Below are 22,973 nucleotides of genomic sequence, written 5' to 3'. Positions count from 1 at the left end.
ATAGAGTGGCACATTTGCAGATTTTAGAGTTTCTTAATAATCATTTTTTTTTTTACATAACAGGCAATCTGGTTTTAGAAAAGGACACGGAACGGAAACAGCATTGTTGGATCTGAAGTTGTGTCTTTTAAATACCATGGATAAGGGACAAACGGCCCTCCTTATGCTGCTGAATTTATCAGCAGCCTTCGACCTGGTGGATCACGCATTGTTATCACCAGGTTGAGGGAAGTGGCTCGTTTTTTAGATGCAGCTACCATGGGGTTTGAATAATTTCTAAAAAAATAGGGTCTGTAGAGTATGTAGTGATATAGCAGAGACAGTTCCGACGGGGTTACAATTTGGTGTACCCCAAGGAGCCTACTTTTCGCCATGTCTTTACAATGTCTTCTCGGTTCCACTGTTTGAGCAGGATACCAAAAGGCTAAATGGTGTTTACGATGTTATATCGGCCTGGATGCTGGAAAACGGTCTTGCTTTCAACAAGGAAAAGACAGAATTGATGGTTGTAGGAACAGCACAAAAAGTGACAAAGCTTGGAACTGAAAACAGAATGTTTAGGGTGGCTGGATGTGATTTAGAAACTAAAAAGAAAGTTAAAACTCTTGGAGTTCTCCTGGATCGAAACTTAAATATGAATGCACATGTGAGTAATTTAGTCTCTACATAAGCATATTACATCAAGCTGCTAGCGCAAATTCACCCCTATATATTCTAAAGAAAACTATGAAATAATAGCAAGAGCTATTGTAGGATCTAAAATATCTTACTGTGGGAGCCTGTTAGTGGTCATTAAGAAGGCAGATTGTGCCAGACTCCAGGTAATTCAAAACACTGATTAGAGTGAACGCTGGGCTGGAGAGACCATGTCACTAAAGCATGGAGAGAATTGCATTGGCTGCCAATTGAGGCAAGGATCGAGTTTTGGCTCCTGTTATTGCGCATAAATGCCTAGCAGGTTCTAGCCCTGCTTATGTGAGTGAGTCATTGCAGACTAAAGTAAATGTCAGGACCCTGAGATCCAACAACATGCATCAGTTCAAGGAGCCTAGATGTACACTTTCACAAGTTGCTATGGGTGCCTTCTTTGTCGCAGCCCCCAAGGCATGGAATGCAATGCCTACAGATCTCAGAGAGGAAACACATATTGAAATGTTTAAGAAGAAACTGAAGACGTTGCTTTTCAGATAGTTTTGTATTTTTGGTATCATGTTCTCACAATCTCTATTCTTTCTCTGACCTTTATACTTTAGTTGCCCGTCTTGTGCCCATAAGCCTTCAGGGCTCCAGGTGCACAGTGCAAATATGTAAAGTAAAGGTGATGGGGCGACCTTGGAGGCCAGGTTACACCATTTGCTCAGTGCTGTAGGGCCTAGAGGAGACAGACAGGGATTCCCCCGGGTTTTCTTGTCCATCACCAGCATCAGGGAGGCTGTGGAATTACATTCACCGAGTAATACCAAAATCATCCATCTATAACACATGCCATCTTTCAGAGACCCTGGGTTCCAATAGAGCCATAATACAGAAGACATGTAAACATGAAGCACCTTATCTGGTCTTGTGAAAAGGGAACAAGAGACCTACAGCCCTTCAAGGCTCATGTGAACACAGCCGTAGCAACAAAGATCCCTCTCCGGGCTCATAGAGAGTTCCATGATCTTACACATGAGGTTGGCTCTGAATAGAAAGTCCAATTACCTGGTTACGAGGACCCATAAGAGATTTGTTGAGAGACTGATGGGAGCGAAGGACTGGGAGTATCATGGTGTTGCCCAAATTGACCTTTTACAATTGACCTTTTGCACAATTGACCTAATTATAGTGGTCCTAATTGACCTTCTGCACAATTGACCTTTATATTATTTTAGTTATTTTATATATGTATTGGATTGGTTTTGGATTATAAATCATAAGGGGATTGGGTGAGAGGTTGCAGGGTTTTTTGGATTGGGTGGAGAGTTGCAGGGGTCTCCCCCCACATATATGTCCTAATTGACCTTCTAAATTATGTAAATTCTCCCACTGTCAATTGTGAAAAGGTCAATTAGTATACAACCGTCTGCATGACAAGAAGCCACAGATTGCTGTGGACCCAAGCTTTTGGAAGAGAGTACCTAATTTTCCATGAGACTTATCAGTGTGCAGCATGCTCCTCCACCTGGCAGATTTACCCTGATGCTCCTGAGCCGTCACAGAAAGAAGGCAGGAGCAGTCGTGGTCCTGGGGATGCGGTGGAGGGAAGGCAAGCAACCACAGAGCAGCCAATACGTGTGCAGAAGGAAAGCAAGATGGTGGCCCATTGTTATACAACTGTGGAAATCATGTGAGGGTTTCGAAATTCAAGTGCAGAGTACCCAATTGCAGCGCTTGCACAATGCAGAGCCCCAGCTGGAAGTTATCTTACATTTATGAAGTGGTGAGGGTAGTGTAGAGAGGAGGCAACAGTGAAGGTGGTTATGATAAATGCTGAGGGGGTGGTGAGAGAAAAAGTAAACAAGGAACCGTTTCCGTGTGAGTCACAGAAACAATGGAGATGAGAAAGACAGGAGGAACACAGTGAAATAAATTTGGTGGTGAGAGGAGCAGGAGAGAAGGTGCAGAGAAACAGATGAGAGTAGGAGGGATGAAGGAGTTAATATTGGAGGCAGTGTGAAGAGCTTCAGTAGAGAAAGTGGAGGCGGAGCAGAAGGAGCTAAAGAGAGCAGTGGAGGTGGGAGATGACCAGCTGTCCGGCAAGAAGATTAGAGAATTTCATACAGTCAAGCTGAAAAGAAAGGAAGTTCATTCTGAGTGGGAGGGGAGAATAGCGGGGCAAAGCATGCAAGATCTTGAGAGAGGAGATGGTTGCCCCAACATCAGAAGGTGGGGTCAAACTAGGAGTTTAAGATCCCAGTGCTGGGAAAGTGGCAGCCACCGATTCTAGCATATTCGCAACTATGCTAATTGCAGGGGTTGGGCCTTTGAGGTCCCGGCCAAGTTTCACCAAGACCTAACCTCAGGCCAAAGTCTTGACAACGTTGAACAGTGGTGATAGCGCCTTCCCATCACAAAGACAAGTGTGACGAAAGGCCATTAAACTGCTACAAGTGCCACTACAGTGTGGGTCTCAAAATCCCAAAAGTGCTGAATGACTCTTTTTACCACGGGTGGGCAGAGTCTAAGAGAGAGGTAAGGACAAACACACTATGGGCCTCCAGAAAGACAACAAAGTCATTGCCTCGTTTTGAACAGCTCTACTGAATTCCTCAGCATTCTTGTTTTTTTTTATCATCCTGTAAACCTTGGATTCAAGGTGTCTATTGACCCCATGATTGGGACATTAAACAGTTCAAAATGCCCCTTCTTCGCTTTGTGCAGCGGCCTTTCCTTCTGAATAAATTCAGCAGCTGTTCACAGGCCTAAACCAACACATGCCATGGGAAGTAGATCCCCACCACACTCATCACCAAGACGCACACGCGTGTTTAGTGTCATTTTAATGTGAATTTGTACAAACTCATGCAAATATATAAATAGCCAACAGACATTTTAAGAGCTCCAATATATTACACATAAATTAGCTTTAAACTCATGCATTGTTCCATTCCTAACCTTCCCCCAACTCTCAATGTTAAGCAAGCTCTGATAATCTTAAATATATTTTTAAGTATAATTTTTATATAACAATATATACATATTTTGATGCATAATCCTATATCAACCAGCCTTGTTTTACATCAGTGTTTTAGTTGATCCCCCATTGTATTACTTTATGATAGTAGGTCTATTGTTTAGATGTTAGAGTGATGGGAGTTTAAATATTATGTACATACCGTGAAAGCGCAAACATTATCAAAGTGCGATGGAGTGAAAAAGGGGCAACAGATATAAAAGAATCAGGGGGAAGGAAGAGTCCCAGTAGCTATCTCCCAGGTGCTTCTTACACTTGCATTGGGTTTTCTGAGGCGGCCATCTTGTGTAGGTTAGCACTACACAATGTGATTGGACGTGCTTTGCCTTTATTCTTTGGTTTGTCACTCTTGGCCAGAAAAGGAGGGGGTGGGGGAATCTATAGGGCCTCTAATTTATATCCTCCATGCATAGTGAGCTTGGTCGCTCGCCTCTACTGTTTCTGCATTTCTGCCCACACCTTTCCGTTACCACTCGTTCCACTCTGCCCAGTAGCTCCTACCCAAGTTCCTTCTCTCTCTCGCTCTCTCTCTCTGCTTTCCCAATCTGCTCAGGTGCTCACAGATCTTCTCCCCAGATATCCTTTTGGCATTTCTTGTAGATTAGTACCTGACAATATACTACACGTTTTGCCTCTAATGTTCTCTATCCCGATAAAGGTGTTGAAAGTATTTGCTTTAACCTTGGCTTTCTCTATGTTTTTTTTACATAGCACCCACACTCTGAAACCCGATCCTCACCTTAACTGCTTTTTCTAGAGCTGTCCAAATCAGAGACGCCTATTAATGGGGCCATTACAGGTGTGTTGCAGCTTACTTTGCAATCCTCTTAGAACATTTTTAAGTGTGGTTCATGCAACAAAATGTAAACCCTTTTTATTTACGAGAATAATAAGTTACGGGTATAAAATGAGCAAGACCACGAAGGAAAAGACGCAGACTCGAGGAAAAAAGAGCCCACCAAAGGCCTTTCACAAGGCAGCAACAGACTTAAAAATACATGCCACAAACACGCCCCCATTAGCAGGCCAGCTCTAGCAACTGATGAGTGTGTTGTGGAGAGATGCATTTACAATGCTTAATATTGATTTCCATTTAAATCGATGGGCGCCCATGAATTCTCTGGAAGGCCAAGGAATAGGGCAGCACTTTTAATTTCACTCTCAGGAACCAGTGAAATGTAGAGGTTCTTACAGAAGATGGTGTCTCTGATCAGAGGAGAGCTCTTTTAAAATGGATTCTGTTTATACTCAGATTCAACTGCACCTTCAAAGATGAAAACAATTGCAACTTTTTTTTAATTTAGACTAGTTTTGGATCATATGAGACACTGGCTTTTCATGATTCTCCCTCCTGCAAAGTAATATCCGCTGCCTCCTGACCCGGGTTTGTTAAACATTGGCACTGCCAACATTAGGCCAAATTAACCACGCCATTGATTTCAGAAGTTTCATGGAGTGAGGCAAAGCTTTCAGAATGTGTATCTGCAGGGGCAGGTGCTACGAAGCACATTTTTTTATGTCACACAAGAGTTCAGGAAATGTGGGTGTACTGGGCAGACCAGAGGAGCATAGACCCTTGCACAGTCTTCATGGAATAGTCAGCGGAAGGACTGGCAGAATAGGAAACATCTGTAAAAATGAATGACTTCCCTACCAGTCATGTATTTAATGCAATGCTTAATATTGGGATTTGCCTGTTTCTAGGCACTCCTTCTATTTGCACAGAATTGAAATGAAGTGGACACGCACACACTGGTTTTTAGCCAGAAGCACACAAATATGTCACACCAGGGCTGGACTGAATCCACAACTGACATTAACCATGGATAACTAGTCCTGTTAACCTTTAAAGTCTTATAAAGCCCCATGGTCTCCGGCCCACAGGTTGCCCTTGGGATGTTCTACATTGGCCTAGTAGAGGCCTTCATTAGACAACAGATCCTCATTAAAGCTCCCTTCCCGTGATCTGCTCAAGTGAATGATTGCAGTGGTAAGCGCAGCAAGAGTGGTAGTCGCCCTCCATGTTGGTTTCAGGTCTCCACTCTACAGCCGCGTGCATAGGACACATCCAGGAGAGGTGTGCTATCCAGCCAGGAGCTGCAGTGTTTAGGGAACTGAGACGCCTAAGGGATTAGTCAGCACACATTGTTGTGAACAACAAACCCAATCATTTTGGCGCATCCTTACCAACTGCTGAAAAGAGAAAAGAAACCTCTTGGAACAACACACACATGCTAGATTATTCTTGGGTGGGTGAGGAGACGTACGCAAAGGCTCATGCCAGTGAAGGCGTCCTCCGCAGATTCAGAAGCTGTGCAATCGCCAGCAGCTGCTAGGCAGAACAGCAGAACCGTTATCTTACTCTTTTCAAATGTCATCTGCATATTCTTTATTTTCTTAACCAAAAAGGCAGCAACATTGCCCACAAAGTAAAACAGGTTATATCACTTCCCTTTTGAGGCTACTGCCGACCTCCCAGAATGCTCTGCACCTCGAGGTGAGGAATTTCCTTCTCGGAGCTCCTCTATAGCCAGTCGGCCAATTGGCTGCTTTGATATTTCTGCTAAGGGGGCATTCTCCAGGAAACCGGAAGTAACTGTCTAGCCCCAATCCATCCTGAGTATGTCCTTAGAACCAGCCTGAGCCTTCCTCTCCATATATATGCATGTATATAATGGTCCGGTTGATGTGCAACCTCAGCGCTGCTTATGCCTAGAAAGATGTGCGAGTCCTCAGGATCATCTGGACCGTGTAGAAGATTGTAAAGAGTACCGGAGCCCATAATGCTGGATCTCAGTGGCACATCTGCTGACATTCGCAACAATATCCAGATGATGTGACTTTTTTACAGCCATTTCTAGTGCCAGTGCCCCTTTCTCCACCAGAGGCTGTGCACTCACTGATGTTGCGAACATGTGTGGGTCATAATGACATGATTAAGCACTCATAGCATTCCACACAATGAACAGCCCCCCGCCCTCCTACTATATACAGGGCAACAGTCAGCAAACTGGTGGAGCACCACCAATGAGCCAACTATAAAAATGGCACCTTTAAAGTGCTGATTGGCTTTTCCCCCTTGGTACAAGTGCCACCCTCATGAGTTGAGAGAAGACGACGTTTAGCATCCAAGTGGCAGCCACGGTCTCATTATGATAAAGTGTAAATGATCTGAATATTTTTTTTTTAATTAAAATATTTGGGCCACAAATGCAACAACTTAACTTCCAAAAATGGGTAAGAGACTGCAAAAATCAGCCAGTGCAACTTGCAAAGCTAAAGCTTTGTCCAGGCAGGTAACCAAATTGTGGCCATTTTCAGGTGTGATGGCAAATTGCATTCCGCAAGAAGACATATAATTTCCATACACTGCTCTGGAAGGGCCTTAATGGTCAAGTTATTGAGCGCAAGTGACTGCTTATCAAGTCTGTCATCACTCTGCCGCGTGGGTTTTGTCATGAAAAACCACCTAATTCCAAACATTTTAATAATCTCTGAAGAGGGCCAAGTATCTGGATCCACCCAATTTCTGATTGTAAAACATGTTGATGGTGCCGTCTTCTGAATCCGCACACTTGCCTCAAAGATTCATCAGGATAGCTCACGGGGATAACCATACATTCCAATTCCATAACAGTGACATGAAACAGGGGGAGCTTTGTAGACCATCACCTTTGGGTCATGAAAACTCTCATATGGCCTTGCCATCTCTTCAACTTCAAAGAAGCATCTGTCATCGCCATCCGCTGGGATTCAATGCTGCTCTCCCGATGACCAGTGTGAAGACGTGGAGATTGTAGACATTGCTGTAACAGTCTCGAATACACAGGGCACCTAAAAGGGATGCTGCAATGATTCAAGTCAAGCTGGATTCCGATGAAACAAATCACAGGCACCTCTCCTATGAGGCATAGACTCATCTGCAATGGGTTAATTACTACTCCCACACAGTTGGACGCTTTCTACGGTAGGAAGGTGGGCTTCTTGAAATGACTGCAGAGCGCCTATCTGTAGATGTGGATTGTTGCACGAAACGTGCTGGTTATTCCCCAGGAGAGTACCCCTTCACTAGCCAGTCATGCATATACTGGTATCAGCTGATTCTCTGCCATCTCAAGGTTCTCAGAGAATGCTCGTTGAAAGATTTTAATCAGAGGAAAGATCCCTGAACTGAGGAAAACACTTGGGCCTTGGCTTCAGATGTATGCAGGAGTTTCTCTTAAGGATCCAGAGTGATCATGTGATCACTCTCTTATGCACATCAGTTCCTGGAGTACAATCTGATCACCTTTGGTTTTTCATGGGAAACCAACCCTATTCACCCTTTCTGCACAAAGTGACCACCTCCAAATATAGATGCCACAGATTTTCCTGGCAGGGTCTTTTATGGGGTTCTGAAAACCCCGAGTGGAATTGAGATCAACTAAAGACTGCGGCCTAAGAACAGTCTCCAATGCAGACTGGTATCTAGTCTTGCACCAACCTAGGGAACCGTTAAAATGGATGCAAGCTTTGGAGCAGTAACTGCCCGCCAAGCTCCTTCCCTTTCATCTTAGATGTGGACCATGCGGCTGTGGCTAGGACCTGAATGTCTGCAGACACCAGCCTGTGTCTTGAACCTGCTGGTGATGTTTAAGTGAACACCCCTCTGCTCCCATATGAATGCACTCTCGTCTTCTGTGCCCTCATTCTTTATATTGTCTTCTCAGCATGAGGTCCACGTGAGGATGGTTGTGAAAAGGGAAGGATATTGACACCAATCGGAGTATCAAGCCTAGGTTCAATAGGCTAGGCCAGTGCCTCTGAAGACAGCACAAACTATGTCAACTGATTCTCTGGTTAAGTGCTTTGAGTTTGCTTTTGCATTATACACCAACGATTCTGCTTCATGCCTCTTCCCCATCAGTGTGAAAGTCCAGTTAGATTTGCATTCTCTTCTGTACAGCCCTGTGTAGACTACTAAGCACTGCAGTGCCTTTATCTGCTCAAAGTGTCACTGTCCCTGAAGTGCAAACATTTCCCACCATGTTTTTACAATTAGATCAGCAGTTGCTCATGCAGTGTTGAGCCCCTCCTGTCGACGCGGGGACATCGAGGCAAATCAGCTGTAGGGCTGTTCCTTAGAGTCAGCTGGGTGGCTACTTCTAAGAAAGAGTATGCTAATGCTTAGAGGCTTTGGACTTTCTCTCTAGGCAGGTAGGGTCCACTATGTGGGCTGGCGTAAGAATGACAAACACTACTGCTCCCATATTTGTGTGGGTGGCCTGGAAGGTATTTCCCCGTCTGACACTAAAGTGGTGCAGGGCCGTCAAAGAGAAACAATGCTCAAGGCAGCAATTATTCAATGGCAATTTGCACCTGACCAAATGCTTTCATTTTGAAGTCTGCAAAAGATAAAAGTTGACAAAGGGACAGATGGGTGGGACACTCGAAAGCTTCCTGGCTCTACTCCCAGAAACCCAGAGGTCCAGAGTTTGTGCGTCATCAGAAAGAAGCTCAGCATATTTCCACCTGGGGCATGATGTAGTCATGCAGCACCAGGTGTGGCAGGCGCATGCTGCTATGAACACAGAAATTAGGGTAAACACTGTGTACACATGTAGTGAGAATGGGGGTCGTCTAGATGATTCTGGGACCACACTACAGCCCTTTTAATGAATACCCTGGCTGTGTGGTGTGCCCCTGGACACACTACCACATGGGTCGATGGACACACAGGCTCCCCAGATCTGATCATCCAACCCATGGTGTATGTGTACACCCGCTAAATTAGTGGCCATGCATTCGGTATTGCAAAAGTGGCCCCCTCTGCTTTATCAAAGTGCTTGTATATATGGGCCACTCTTACTATCTATCTGACACTAGTCACTAATCATCTGTATCTATGCGCACCCAATCACGAGGGGAGCTCACATGCTGCTGTGAGCGTTGAGGACGCCATTGCTGACCAATCTCTTGCCTCCAAAAAGGTACCAGTGCCAGTGCTCAACTAGACCGAAAGCAAGGCTCTGAAGAGGGGAAATGGGCAGCAAGTGGAAACCCCTTAGGTCTCCACAGCACAGGCTTGCTAGGTAGACCTATTGTTCCCCTGTGGCCAATCCTCTACCGGTCTGGTCCTTAGAGGCCGCCTTCCAGCAACAGGCTTACCAGAGGACAAAACAAAGCACATCTACTCTGCTCGAAAAAGGACCACAAGCCCAAAAAGGACAAGGTTCTGACATAAAAGCGTTAGCAGCGTTACTATTTGCAGTAAGAAGAGAGCAGAAAAACGTGGAGGCTGCTTTGCTGGTGCTTAGTATTCCAGCACCTCACCAGACTCAATAAAACAAAATATGCGGTCGGACCTGGCAGCTAGGATTTAGGCTACATATTCAAGATCTGGAGAGGATACCTTTCTGGAGGAGGGGAGTGTGCTGGTAGCTCCATTTCACTGGCCTTTGCCACCAAAGAGAGCGGTGTGGCTCAGAGCCTTTCACTGTGGGGAGTGCACATGAAGTGCAGCTTTCACAGCTAGAAGGATGCAGGTGGGGCTCCTTATCGCGAGAGGGGAATGCCCTTCCTATACAGGGGTCACGTCCCCTCCGCTAGTCGATCAGGCCCAGACATGCAAGCTACTAGGGGAGCAAGCACTGAAGGCAAATCTGTAACGAAGCATTTCAAAGCATGCAAGGCCGCTCCTGCCCAATCCTAAAGATCTACAGCATGGATTTCCTTCAAAACGGCAGAACCCGGAAGGTACACACAGCCTTGTGCTGCATGGCCAACTAGACCTTGCTTTATACTGCATGGGCACACAGCTGACGTGTATCCAGATCTGGTCCCATGTACAGCAGTGCGATGACCTTTGGCCCAATGGCAACAGAGATGAAATACGAGCGGTTATATTGTTGGTCTCTAATGCAGCCCCCAAAATCATAGTGTCAGGCTCTCGCGAGGGCGATGTTTCGTGTAGCTGAGGCTGTGACATAGGTCGCCTCGTGCATTACCAGACTTCTCAATCTTTGCATATATGCCCCTCACCTACCATTGGTTCAATAGTTTGGCATGACCTCGCTGCTATACAACGGCTACATTTCCCCACAAGCACAATGTACAAAACCGTCAGCACCTCATCCTGTTGCATTACCCCATCCCAAGCTACACATCAAACAGTGGGTGCTGCTGGTAAGTGTAGAGAGCGGAACCAGCAGGTTCACGAAGAAACAGAGTGGCAGAGCAACTAGAGCTATGGAAAGGTCCCCCTAACATGTGCACCCCTTTCTGACATCGTGTTTGATGATGGAGTAACAGGGGTGAGCCCGATTAGACATTTAATCCCCATGAAGGAAGAGCTCCTGGTTAAGCATTATATGATGAATCCCCAACGGATCTTGGGAATTGTCGAACCAAACCGTGAAGCAACAAGCGCAAATACTGGAGAACCAACCATTTAAAATGTGTTTCAGGAGCCACTCAGACCTGGCGTCCAAGCTGATCAAACACGGTAGAACCATTGTGTGTTATCTTTACCCAAACCCTCAGGGGAAAGCCTTCGTCCCCCCTGAACTAATTTGCATGAAATGTTTTTGGGAATATGCTAGGAAGGGGCCAGTCCACAGGCAGAGTAATCTCTGGTATAATCTCGACTCCAGATTAGTGTTCAGTATGTGAGTTGCTTGCTTTCACACTTTATAACCCCTGTGCAGCCCCCTCCCGCGCCCCCATGCTCAGTTTCACATTTGTGCATATATCTGGAAGCATTTTCACATTTGTGCTCCATCTTCTTCTGCGGGACACAACAGGCTCCCAATGGTAGTTCTGTTGCACCGGCGTAGAAAGCAAAGTGCTTTGCCAACAAGCGATGCTGTAGAGTCATGGAACCCTCGGGCTCAATAGCACCCAGGCCATGAGAATGACACATTAGCAGCTTGACTACATAATCGAGTGCACACTTCAGAGAAAACGATGTGGGGGTTCCTAACATTAAACAGCTTCCCTGGAGAAAGAGGCATGATAAAAGTGCGGTGTAGGCTGCCTGTTAGGGCACGCTCCCGGAAAAGGGCGGCTGATGCACAGCTAGAATGTGGTGACTGCAGACAACGTCCACCTGCCGTCCAGAGCCAATGGGCTGCTCAACCGCTGGGCATGCATTAAGAGTCCGTTCACAGGTCATGGGGTGCAAGATAAGAAGAACTCCTTCCCCCACGGCACAAAGATTGGTCGAGAAGTATTTCAGGGAAGAAAGAAAATAGCATGCAGCGCTCCACCAACGCCATGTCATAAGAAGAACTCTTCTTCAAATAAACACTTTGCAGTTACAGAAGCACAGTTCCCTTTTCCCTGACCCCGCCCCATTCCCCACCCCACAAGTACCCAGAGCTGGGACCAGCCAGCTGCCATGCTTTACCCCTCACGCTTCCTGGAAGTTTCAGTGCAGACGTGCTTCGCTCTCTATAAGTCCTGAAGCAAAATCCCGTGTCTCTGTCCAGCCCAGCTGCTCCCCCACCCCAGAGGATCCCGCCTGGTTTAAGACTTCGCTAAGGCTCCCAGTTCGCCTTATGGTTTCTGCTCCTAGATTCAGACCGAGGAGGGCGGGAAAAGTCTCCAGGTGCACCTCACATCTTTCCTTGGCAGGGACTGTGAGGGCGGTCGGATGCCTGTGAGCTGCCGTGCAATGCTTGCGAGTGTCCATTATCCGTTCTTAACGCGGGATTAAGTGCTGAGCCCTCTCTTCTGTAAACTCTCCAGCTCCTTGCTTTGCTTCAGTTCCTTCATCCTGCGGAGACATACAAACACAGCGCTTGTAATTCATTCTACTTTAATAACGTTGCATGGCATGACTCGGAAACTTCAATTGACCTGAAATAGCAGGCTTGCAGGATGTTATAGCTTTAGATCACCCAGCCATTGTACGGTTGGGAACAGGATTATGTTAAGTGTATGTTAGAAGACAGAAAAAGTGAGGAGGAGGAATAAAACGCAGTGGCAGGGTAATGCAGAGTGAAATAAATAACTGTTTCATGCTGCAAACTTGCTTCTCTACGACTAAGTCCCCGCAAAAAACTGCCAACGCACATGAACTGCGAGCAGCAAACCCCTTCCAGTCTAGTAGTGAGGCCAGCGCGTCACTCTGTAGATGCAGCCCATCGCAGAGTCCTTCCTGAGCTGTGTGGAGGGTGGCCTGAGTGGCGCAGGCAGGACACGGATGCCAGGCAAACAGTGCCGCGGCTGGGTGCCCTGCCTGACCCTGGTACTCATACCATTTGTATTTTATTGAGATTTTTAAAGCACTTCCACCAAAGCGCGGTACAGGTTTATAAAAAAGCGGTACAAAATAAAAAGAGATGGAGGGGCCTAATAATCAGGTGGAGGGCAGGTTAGGATGAGGAGAGGGAGGCAAGAAGTTGATCTTTTAGGCAGGAGCGGAAGATGTGGATGACAAGAGAGAATAGTACGGTGACTTGAGAGCAGCAAGATAGGAAGGGGCTTGTCCATGATAGCATTTAAAAACAAAACAGAGGAAATGAAAAAGACGAGGGTCATAAGGAAGAAAGGTGATGGGGAGAAAAGATGAATGGGGGGAGAGTTGAAGACCGATAGACGAAGAGTAAGGTAAAACAGAGGTCACATCCATCTTCCTGATGTAACGCAGGACTCTACTAAGCTAGTAATGAGAAGACCACAAACAGCCACAGCACGCTAACCCTGAGCTGCAAGCCTCATACTAAAAACAAGACTACCACAGCTCTGACAACACATCCTAATTTTGAGATGAATCCAGACCTTACGTATGTTTCTAGTGCACGGACCTGACCTACAGCCCTTTGTTATTTCAGATTACAAACTAAACTTGGCACTTCAGCAAAGTCCAGTACAGTCATACTACAATATCCCCCCGCACTCTTATAAATACGCCTTTTGCTCTTGCTATATGGGATTGGCACACCTTGTCAATGTACCTCAACGTTAGCATTCAGAAATAAGTCCCATTTCCTTACTGAGACACCAGAAACAAAATATAATGCACACATTACTTACCGTAATCGTATTTCTGATGCTTGTATCTGCTTAGATTCACATGCTTTGCATATGCCAACATGTTTTTCGAAGTTCAAAAGGAGACATCGACTGGGCGTGTTTGTAATATTATCCCTAGTGTGACGTCTACTGTGCTCATGATTCATCACACGTCAAGGTCCCTCAAATTGTCTGTTTCTGACTAGAGGGAGTGTAAAGTGTAGCGTGGAGACTAGGAAGACCCTCCAGGATATTGCGGCATGAAATGGGAAATTTTGCGGCACAAACATTTATTGCAGAATTTTTGCAGGAGATTTTTTATTAACTGGAGGATGTAAGATTGGCACATTGCAGGAAAGGGGCAGAGCGCTAGGCTACAAGAGAGCCAGGGTGTCCTTATTAAATATCTTTTGTATTCATTTAATAGGAAGAGTCCCAGATGTCTCTGGCTTGGCAGAACAGTGTTTGATTTGGCTATGTTTTTGGTTTAATGTGCTTGCCTATTTAACAAACTAAATTGATTATTAACAATTGTAATGCTGGAAATATTGCCCTTCTATGTTCTCCAATCCCCCAAACACCCACACACCTCTCCTACCAATACACATCTCACCAACTCCCCATCACAACTTGCATTCCGGAACCTCTCGCTCTCAGTCCTACACATACTCACGTGCTATGTCACACTGCCAAGTAACAATTTGCACTGCCCCACCTCTGCCACAGTCAAAATCATACTCCCAACTCACACCTTACGCTCTCCAATTCCTCCCGCAGTATAAAGTCCTTCATTCTTTTGTGCTGCTTCTGCATCTTGCATCCTTTCTCCCATTCTAGCACACTCTTCCCTCCATCCTTTTCCCCAATCTGCAGCGCACTGCCTCTTTCCGGCCAACTGCGTACTCTCTGCTTTCTGGCCCACTGCTTCCCCTGAGCACAAGGTGCCTCTACCCTCAGAATCCTCTGCTCACTCATATTTCTGGCCCACCGCCCCACTGCTTCCTCTCTGCTCTCTTGTGCACCACTCCCCCCTCTGACCCACTGGTCTCCCATTGCTTTCTTGCCAATCACTTCACATCTCACCCTCCCCCTCTCTCATTTCCCCCTCATAGTGTGACCATTTTCTATTTTTTTTAAATGTAGATCTTGACCCAGACCCTTAAAAAATGGGTCATCTAAAAATAGAACAGGGGATATGCTATTTTTAGATAACCCATTTTCGAAAACGAGCAGGTCACCTTATTCCCAAAGGTGACCTGTGCATTTCCATCAGGCTGAGCTGGAGCGCAAATTGTGCGCTGGCCAGCAGCCTTGAATAGAAGTGCTCTTATGAAAATGTATCCCAGCGCATTTCACCGTGATGGGTCCTTCAGGGGCCTGTCACTGTAAAAAGTGACCCCCAAAAAAAATACATTTCTATCCTGTTTGAGGAACAGAAATGCCTTTAAAAACAAATGCATGACAGGGTCAGGAAAGACCCTATTATGCAGTGGCACCCTCCCCACCGCGTGTGCATAGGCTTGCCTAGAATTTCGGCACATTTAAAAGTGAATCTTGTTTGGAAATTTGGGATGCGCTTTTAAATTGGAAAAAACTCCCCCTGATTTGCGCAAGGAGTTGAAAAAAACATCTGAATGGGCGTGCATAAAAATTGTGCCCATTCAGGTGTCCTTTGTGGATTGAGCTCCTTGTTTTTTGGCGCAAGTGATGAGATGTGCTTGCACATTTCATTTCGAGCGTCAAAAAAAAGTTTTGAGAACAAGGCCCCTTGAAACTTTTTTTTATAAAACATTTTATTTTTACACAAAATTTCAGTTTTCGTGGCATTTTGGAGATCGCAAAATCGCTATAAGCTGAAGGTTCCGACTAGGTAAGTTATGAGTTGTGAAAACATCTATGATTTACCCAAGAACCTTCAACTCCAAGAAGAGAGGACGAGTGGGCACATGTGAATCTAAGAAGATACGAGCATCAGAAATACAATTACGGTAAGTAATGTATGTCTTCTGGGGCCTGTGGATCTGCTTAAAATCACATGTTCTACAGATTAGCAAACTGTACTTGGAGAATGAGGTGGGTTATTTGTAGTTAGAGCTGCAAAGAGGTTTAACACTGCTTGTCCCACCTGTGCATCACTTTTAAAATGTGTATCTAAACAGTAATTTTGTGTGAAAGTGTAAACTGAACTCCAAGGGGCAGCTTTGCAAATGGTGTCTAAGGGCACATTTGCTATGAAAGCCAGAGTTGCCCCAGAGCCTCGAGTTGAGTGTGCTCTGGGCTTAAATGGCAAGGTTCCCTTGGCAAGAGAATAGCAAAGTTGGATGTAGTTGACAATCCATTTTGAAATAGCCGATTTAGAGCTAGGGTCACCCTCTGTCTCCCTGCGGCAAGAGATACAAAAAACAGTCTTTTTATAATTGGTTTAGTCTTCTGTAGGTAATACATGACAGCCCTTCTGGCATCTGGAGCAGGGGTCTGCAACCTTTGGCTCTCTGGGTGTTTTGGACTAAAACTCCCATCATCCCTAACCAGCATAGCCAATAGCCAGATATCATGGGAATTGTACTATGAAGGCTTTTCTCTTCTGCATTTGTGGGGTGTTGGAAGAATGCAGGAAGTTCTACAGATTGAGTTACATGGAACTTTGAGATTAATTGTGGAGAAAGACATCTCTGTTTTTGTGAATAATTACAAAGCGATCTTGGGCTGACAGTGCTTGTTGTCTACTACCCCTTCTTATGGATGTGATTGCAGCAAGGAAAAGCTGTCTTATAAGTGATTTGTTTAAGACTGGCGTTGTGCATTGGCTCAAAGAAGGCCACCAAGAGCTTTGTAAGCAAAATATTCAAGTCCCAGCTGGATTAGAAACTGGAGGGTATAATTTAACACCTTCCATGACTGCCTTATCTACTGGCACCTTCCACCTTGAAACTTTAATTTGAGATGAGGTGCAGGTTAAGAGAGATGCTAGATGTACTCGTAATGAATTACAGATACAGTCGATAGTGTACTATATGTGAAGGCGCACAGTCAATTGGATTCATTGTACGTGCTTTGCACATAACACAAAACATTTCCTCCATTTGCTGAAATTACAATGTCTTATGTTTGGCTTACGTGCTTTTAGAATGTCCATGCACCGCTGACATATGTTTAAATGACCAAATTCTATGACCTCAGGAGCCAGGCTGCTTAGTTCAATGTCAATGTCTGAGGGCATGTGTGAAGTGTTGTCCGTAGGTTCTGTGACATTTTCAATGGGCACAGCAGGTTCATGGGAGGACAAAGAGACATCATTTGTAGGTGTGAAAACCATGTTTGTCATGCCCACATTGGAGCTATTAGAATCAGTGTTATTTGTTCCTGGTGTAGCTTGTGGTCTATTCTGTTGAGAAGAGGTGTCGGGGGTGAAAAGCATATGCAAATCTACCTGACCAGTTCATTAACAGTGTGTTCCCCTTGGATCTTGTCTGGGGAAATCTGGATGCGTAGTCATGGCATTGTGCGTTCTCTTGTGTAGCAAAGAGGTCTATGTCTGAGACGACGTTGTGTAGCAGGCCAGCGTTTAATTGCCACTCGTGTTCCGAGGGCAGCACCACAATTCTGCCGAGTACATCTGCCAAAGAATTGGGTTCCCCTGGAACATGCTGTGCTAGGAGAAACATGTGTTTTAGTGCTGTGAGAAAACGGAGGGTATTTTCCCAAGTAGACCTCAGGAGTCCCTTATTCAGGTGGGCGGGGAAGGGCTGACACTCGGATCCCAACCCTGGGGAGGACGAGCGAGGGAGGATCACCTGTGTAGGGGAGCCCGGGGTTATGCTCAGGGGAATGCCGCAGGTGAGACGCGGTACTATACCGGAGAAGGGAATGAGGAAGATGAGGTCCTTGAGGCTTTTATGGGCTGGATCAACTCGACCTCCCTTCCATCCAATGAACCTCCTTTTCGAGAATCCAACTTCCCCTCTGCATCTGGTGAATCTTTTAAACACCCTGTTGTACTTAGAAAACACATTCCCCAGAAACCTTTTCCTTGTTTCCTACCTGAATACTCCCAGTCATTCTTCTTCACGTCCCTTCGATTATTCTTTTCCAAAACCCCCACTATACTGCATTAACCGCACCCTACCATTCCCACAACCCCCCCCCCCTGTTCAGGTCACAATAAAAACTTTGGTCATTTTCGTTCAGTCCACAACCCCTACCAATCTCACTCTTCCGAATTTACCCAAACCCGTAGGATGAAAACTATAATCCCTCCCAACACTTCTTCCTCTCTCTATACCGTAGGATACTCTAACACTCCCTCCCAACACAAACACCTTTCTGCACCACGGAAAACAACAGACTAATTCCAGAGCTGTTCACCTGACATGTCCCAACCTAAGGGTCGGTCTCGGTCACACACACACACACACGGTCACACACACAGTCACGGTCACACACACAGTCACACACACACACAGTCACACACACACACACACACACACACACACACACACACACACACACACACACACACACACACACACACACACACACACACACACACACGAGAGCACAAGTCAAGCAAGGCAGACCGCATGATGCGAGAGCTAACTCAGCATTGCAGTTCAGGGGGAGGAGAAACCCGGCACAGTCCGAGAGGGTGACAAGGAGAGAAGGACCTTGCCCTTTCCGACGAGGGCCTGTGAAACGTCCGCAGAAGGAATCATAAGACTGCCAACAATAGCCAGCGTGTGTTGCAGCAGATGTCAAAGGTACACAAGATCCTCCTCCGCTGATTACCAAGCCAGGGAGACGCTTGTCTTGGGGGTACCACCCTTGACTCCAAAGAGAAACACAATCAAGTGGTTCATCACAGTCAATGAGTTGAGGGTAGAGCCGATAAGAAACGGAACTGTGTTGAACGTAAAGTAGCAGACGGCTAATTTGAACTGTGAAAGTTTTAAAGAGCGAGTGATGAAAAAAGGGGAAAACCAGCGACAGAGGAGTCCAGCACCACATGGGTGCTCAAGTAGGAAACTCTGGGCGATTACCCATTGGTATAAACTACTGTACCCTGAAGGCCTTGAGAAAATCCTCAGCACCGTCGAAAGTCTTTGACCGACAGATGATTGTGAAGAAAAGGGAACTGAATACTGCTTGGTTAAATTAGTGCATGAACAGTGTGTTGCAAAGCTTGGCAAGAGTGAACACGGCAGAGTGATGCTAACAAAAAGGGGCAAAGTCTAAAGTCCCGAAATACAGTGAACTGTTTTTCAAAAGTCGTCAAGAGTGGGGAGGCTGACAAAAAGGGGCAAAGCCTGAATCACTTTTAAAAAAGACATTTAGATTTGTGATTGCAAGGAGTATTGTAAGACCAGGGGAAGTTGATGGTCCCCTTGGCATTGGGATCTGCGCCCGGCAGAGGGAGATCCCGAAAGAAAGGCCTGAAGGACCAGAAACCTAGGTGTGCGATGCCCGAGAGAGGTAGATCCAGGGTGTGGAAAGTCATCACCCAGCCGTTCATTTGGAAAGGAACTTTTTGTTTTGTCTGTTTTGTTGAATACATCGAGCCCTCGAAGGCAAGAGACTTTTATTGAAGGGAGAATTAACCATCGAAGAACCTGATAGCTTGTGCAGAACTGTTGACTTGTGAGGGGAAAGCTTGAGTGTGTGCTGTGCTCAGGAGATCCATCCAGGAGTGTGTCCTGTGCTCAAAACATAGGGAAGGGAGACCCCTACCAATCGCATCCTTACCTATTACTTGTGAATACCTCTTTATTTATTGAAAAACCTATCCCACACTCTTTCTGTAATTAGTTGTAAGGATTTGGCAGTAGTTCTTCTTTTAGTATAGACCTTTTACTTTATCTTATTTTTCATTAAGATGGTCGAAGCTTGCTCGCATCTTAGATTAAGGTCAGGCATGTTTCCACCATGCATTTACAGTTTAATAAACACCCTTGAACTGTGATCACTTGTGTCTGTCTTTACTGTTGCCACCATGGGTCCCTTACAGTGCCCACAGCACTAATGTTCTGGGCTAGTTTGGACAGCCCTGGAGAATGTGCTTCTCCTTGTTTGTTTATGTAGAACATGGCTGTAGTGTTGTCTGTTAGAATGAGGACTGTCTTTTGTACTAGCTGTAGCTTGACAGCTTGAAGCACTTTGAAGACTGCTAGCAGTTCCAGAAGGTTCATATGTATGGTTAAAGCTTAGGTCCACACTACGTATGTAGTGTGATGGAGAAAGTGTGCTCCCCACCCGGTTAGGGATGCGTCTGTAGTGAAAATGGAATCGATAGTTGGTGTGTTGAAAGGTTTCCCTTTTAAAAGGTTCTCTTTGTACCATCACCGCAGCAATAGAACCAGAGGTTGCGAAATCACAACTAGATCGTACCACAGACCGTTTGCTTGCAACCATTGTTTCGGCCGTCACTCTTGCTTAGGATGCATGCGCAATCGGGCGTGTGGCACAAGGTAAATGCAGGAAGCCATCATTCACAGAAGGCGCATCGCCTTCCGCATTTAGCGGACAACCAGCTATGTATTGAGGGGTTTGAAATAGCATCTTTTGTACCCTGTCATTGGAGGGGAAGCCTAAGCCATTGTTTGTTCGAATTGCCCCTAGAAACTGTTTTACTTGTCTGGGCACTAGACTTTATTGAAACAGTAGGTTGACCGTTTGCCAGATGTTCGGCACATTCGTCTAGGTAATGGTACACTGGAATGTATTGCCTACGTAGGTGCACAGCCACTACCGCTAGGACCTTTGTAAACATTCTGGGAGACGAGGCTATGCCGAATGGTAGACTTTTAACTGGTTTTGCTTGTTTCCCACTTTCAACCTTAGGTATTTTCTGTGGGCTGGCAACATTGAAATATGAAAGTATGCATCTTTCATGTCCAATGTTGGTATGTAATCCCCTTGTTTTAGCAAGGAAATTACCTCCTGCAACGTAATCATCCTGCATTTTCGTGGCTTGACATATGTCTTTGCAGGGTGCAGGTCTAGAACTGGGCGCATTGTTAGATCTTTCTTAGGAACATGTAAGTAGACTTCATAAATACCTTGATTTTACTCTAGAGGTGGCAATAGCACTATTGCTTCTTCTAGAATTAGGTTATGTTCTGTTGACATTCTTCTTGTAAGAGGATGGTGGCGCAGTGTTTTGAGAAATTCATTTGAGTAACCTTTTGCCATGGTTCAGAGCATCCAGCGATCTGACGTTATCCCCTCCCATGTGTTGGTGAATTATGATACGCGACACCCTACCAGGGATACATGGGAAGGTACGTGAACTGGAGCGTCATTTGTGGTGTGTGGGGGTCAGATGAGCCTTAAGAAGCTGCAACTCTGACCCATCCCTTTGCCTCTACAAAATCCTCTCTGTTGGTTTGATTGATAAGAGGATGATTGTCCTTGGGGACTGCAGTAAGACAAGGCGGAAGTTCCAAATCAAGATTGATTGGATCTTTTAAAGCCTTGGCTGCGAAATTTGCGCTGTGCATTGAAGGACATAAGGCTTATTCGTGATTTGGCCTAAGGTTTCTAAAATCTTGTGCTCCTTTTTTGTTGTCTCAAGCTGATCGTCAACTGCTTTTCCAAACAGGACAGATTCTTCAATGGGCATGTTGATTAGTGTGGCTTGAGTTTCGGGTTTAAACCTAGAATCATGAATGGTGTTTAAGCAGGGTCCCTTCAGCAATTACTCTCCCCAAAGTGTCTGCTAAGTTCAAAATATTCTTTAATATGGTTTGGACTACCTTTTTGCCCTCTGTGGAGATCTTTATAAAGTGTGACCTTATAGGGTCGGGGACAGAATTGAGATGTTTGAGATTCTCGTCCCACTCGAAGTTGTTATTCTCTTTCCCAAGGTATACAGCCATTTGAATTCCTTACTGGGAGGTTGTCATGATCTCTGCTTCCAAAAGGTCAGGGTTTTCCCAACTCCCTTGGAAGCAGATCCATAACCCAGGTTCCGAGTGCCAACCAGTCCCAATTGGGACCTTTTGGACCCAGTCCTGGCGCCAGTGGCACCAGGCTCATAAATATGCCCAGTCCCAGCGCTGGAAGCGCCGGGCTCATAATGCTTGGGTGGACTTACCTTCAGCAGACCATGCTGCTTACTTGCCTGCCAGTTGAGCCTCTGATCCTCTTCTGTTTGGAACTACTTTTCCTTTTGGGTGGGGCTGGAGCCACTCCCTAGATTCAGAACACTGGAACTCTTCTGGAAGGCAGAAACTCTTTTCTTACCAGGAACTCTTTTCTTACTTAGGCGTGGCTGTGGAAGGAGACACCTAAGCACTACAGGAGGCTATTTAAACCACACCCGGTGGATGAATCTTGCTTTGCGTTATTCTGCAACCTCTGCAGCAGAACGCTCATCGTGTCTTCTGCATCCGGTCCTGGGCCTAAGGAAAAAGGCTTACCATCCTGAATCCAGTCTTCAGCAACACCTATAAAGACAAGAAAGAACAGGTTAGCATTCCGGCATCTGAAAGACAAAAGTTTACCAACTCTTCGCACGCTCCGGAGGCCTTCGGCGCTGCATCCCGCATCTGAAAGACAAAACAAGGTGCGTTTAAAGACATTGGGGAACTTTAATACTCACGTGCCATTACTCCTTTCCACATCTAATCCAGTGGGTATTCCGGCACCCTGCAGCCGCTCCGAACTCGTACCTGCAAAATAAAAAGACAGTTAGAGCGCATAGTGAAGCAGGCAACAAGCGCTTACTTACGTGCTTCCAGGCGCTTCTATTCATCACACGGGCTCCATCTTCAACTCACTTCAGCCCGTCATCCGCCATCGCCGGAACCCTGCAAAACAAGAGACATCATTACTAAAGACTTTAAAGACATTTGAATGACTCGAAACTTACCGTTCGTGCAGTAAACGACGGACAGCAGTCCTCTGAAGTCAAGAGGCCTGCGCTACCTATCCAGTGAAGAAACTGGTTACAGCACCCTGCCCCGAGGCAGATGGAGAGCTCGGCATTCACTTACCTAAGGTGAGAGCGTTAACCTTTGGGGGTCTACAGGAGAGGAGAAGAGGAAAGAGATAGGGACACCCCAATAACCCCAGTTCATTAACCCCATATTTTCTATCTGCAGACATCTTACTCTACACGTCAGGCATACAGTGCACAGAGGTCCAGCCCAAAGAGCCAACCGGGTGCTACACATCACCTTTGAAGATACGGTAGTCGCCCAGTCAAGACTGGCGCCTCTGCGAGAATCAGGTGAGCGTTACAGAGGTGCCTCAGGACTAGAGAGTGGAAAACCACCCCTTTTTCTAGTGGTGGTACCCACAAGAGTCT

At 45.8% G+C, this 22,973-nt stretch overlaps 1 protein-coding gene across 13 annotated transcripts in view; it reads right to left on the bottom strand.

Moving 5' to 3' along the window:
- Nucleotides 1–3,462: 3,462 nt before the first annotated feature.
- Nucleotides 3,463–22,973, bottom strand: part of CAMTA2 (calmodulin binding transcription activator 2) — a 1,813,542-nt gene continuing 1,794,031 nt past the window's right edge. For all 13 annotated transcript variants that reach the window (XM_069643632.1, XM_069643658.1, XM_069643676.1 and 10 more), the window contains one exon: nucleotides 3,463–12,428. In XM_069643632.1, the coding sequence (XP_069499733.1) occupies nucleotides 12,365–12,428 (64 nt within the window). In that variant the 3' untranslated portion in view covers nucleotides 3,463–12,364. The remainder of the gene's footprint in view (nucleotides 12,429–22,973) is intronic.

Source organism: Ambystoma mexicanum, chromosome 1p, assembly GCF_040938575.1.
Source record: "Ambystoma mexicanum isolate Mex_15411 chromosome 1p, UKY_AmexF1_1, whole genome shotgun sequence".
Lineage (NCBI taxonomy): Eukaryota > Metazoa > Chordata > Amphibia > Caudata > Ambystomatidae > Ambystoma > Ambystoma mexicanum.
This window is presented reverse-complemented; position numbering and strand designations above follow the sequence as displayed.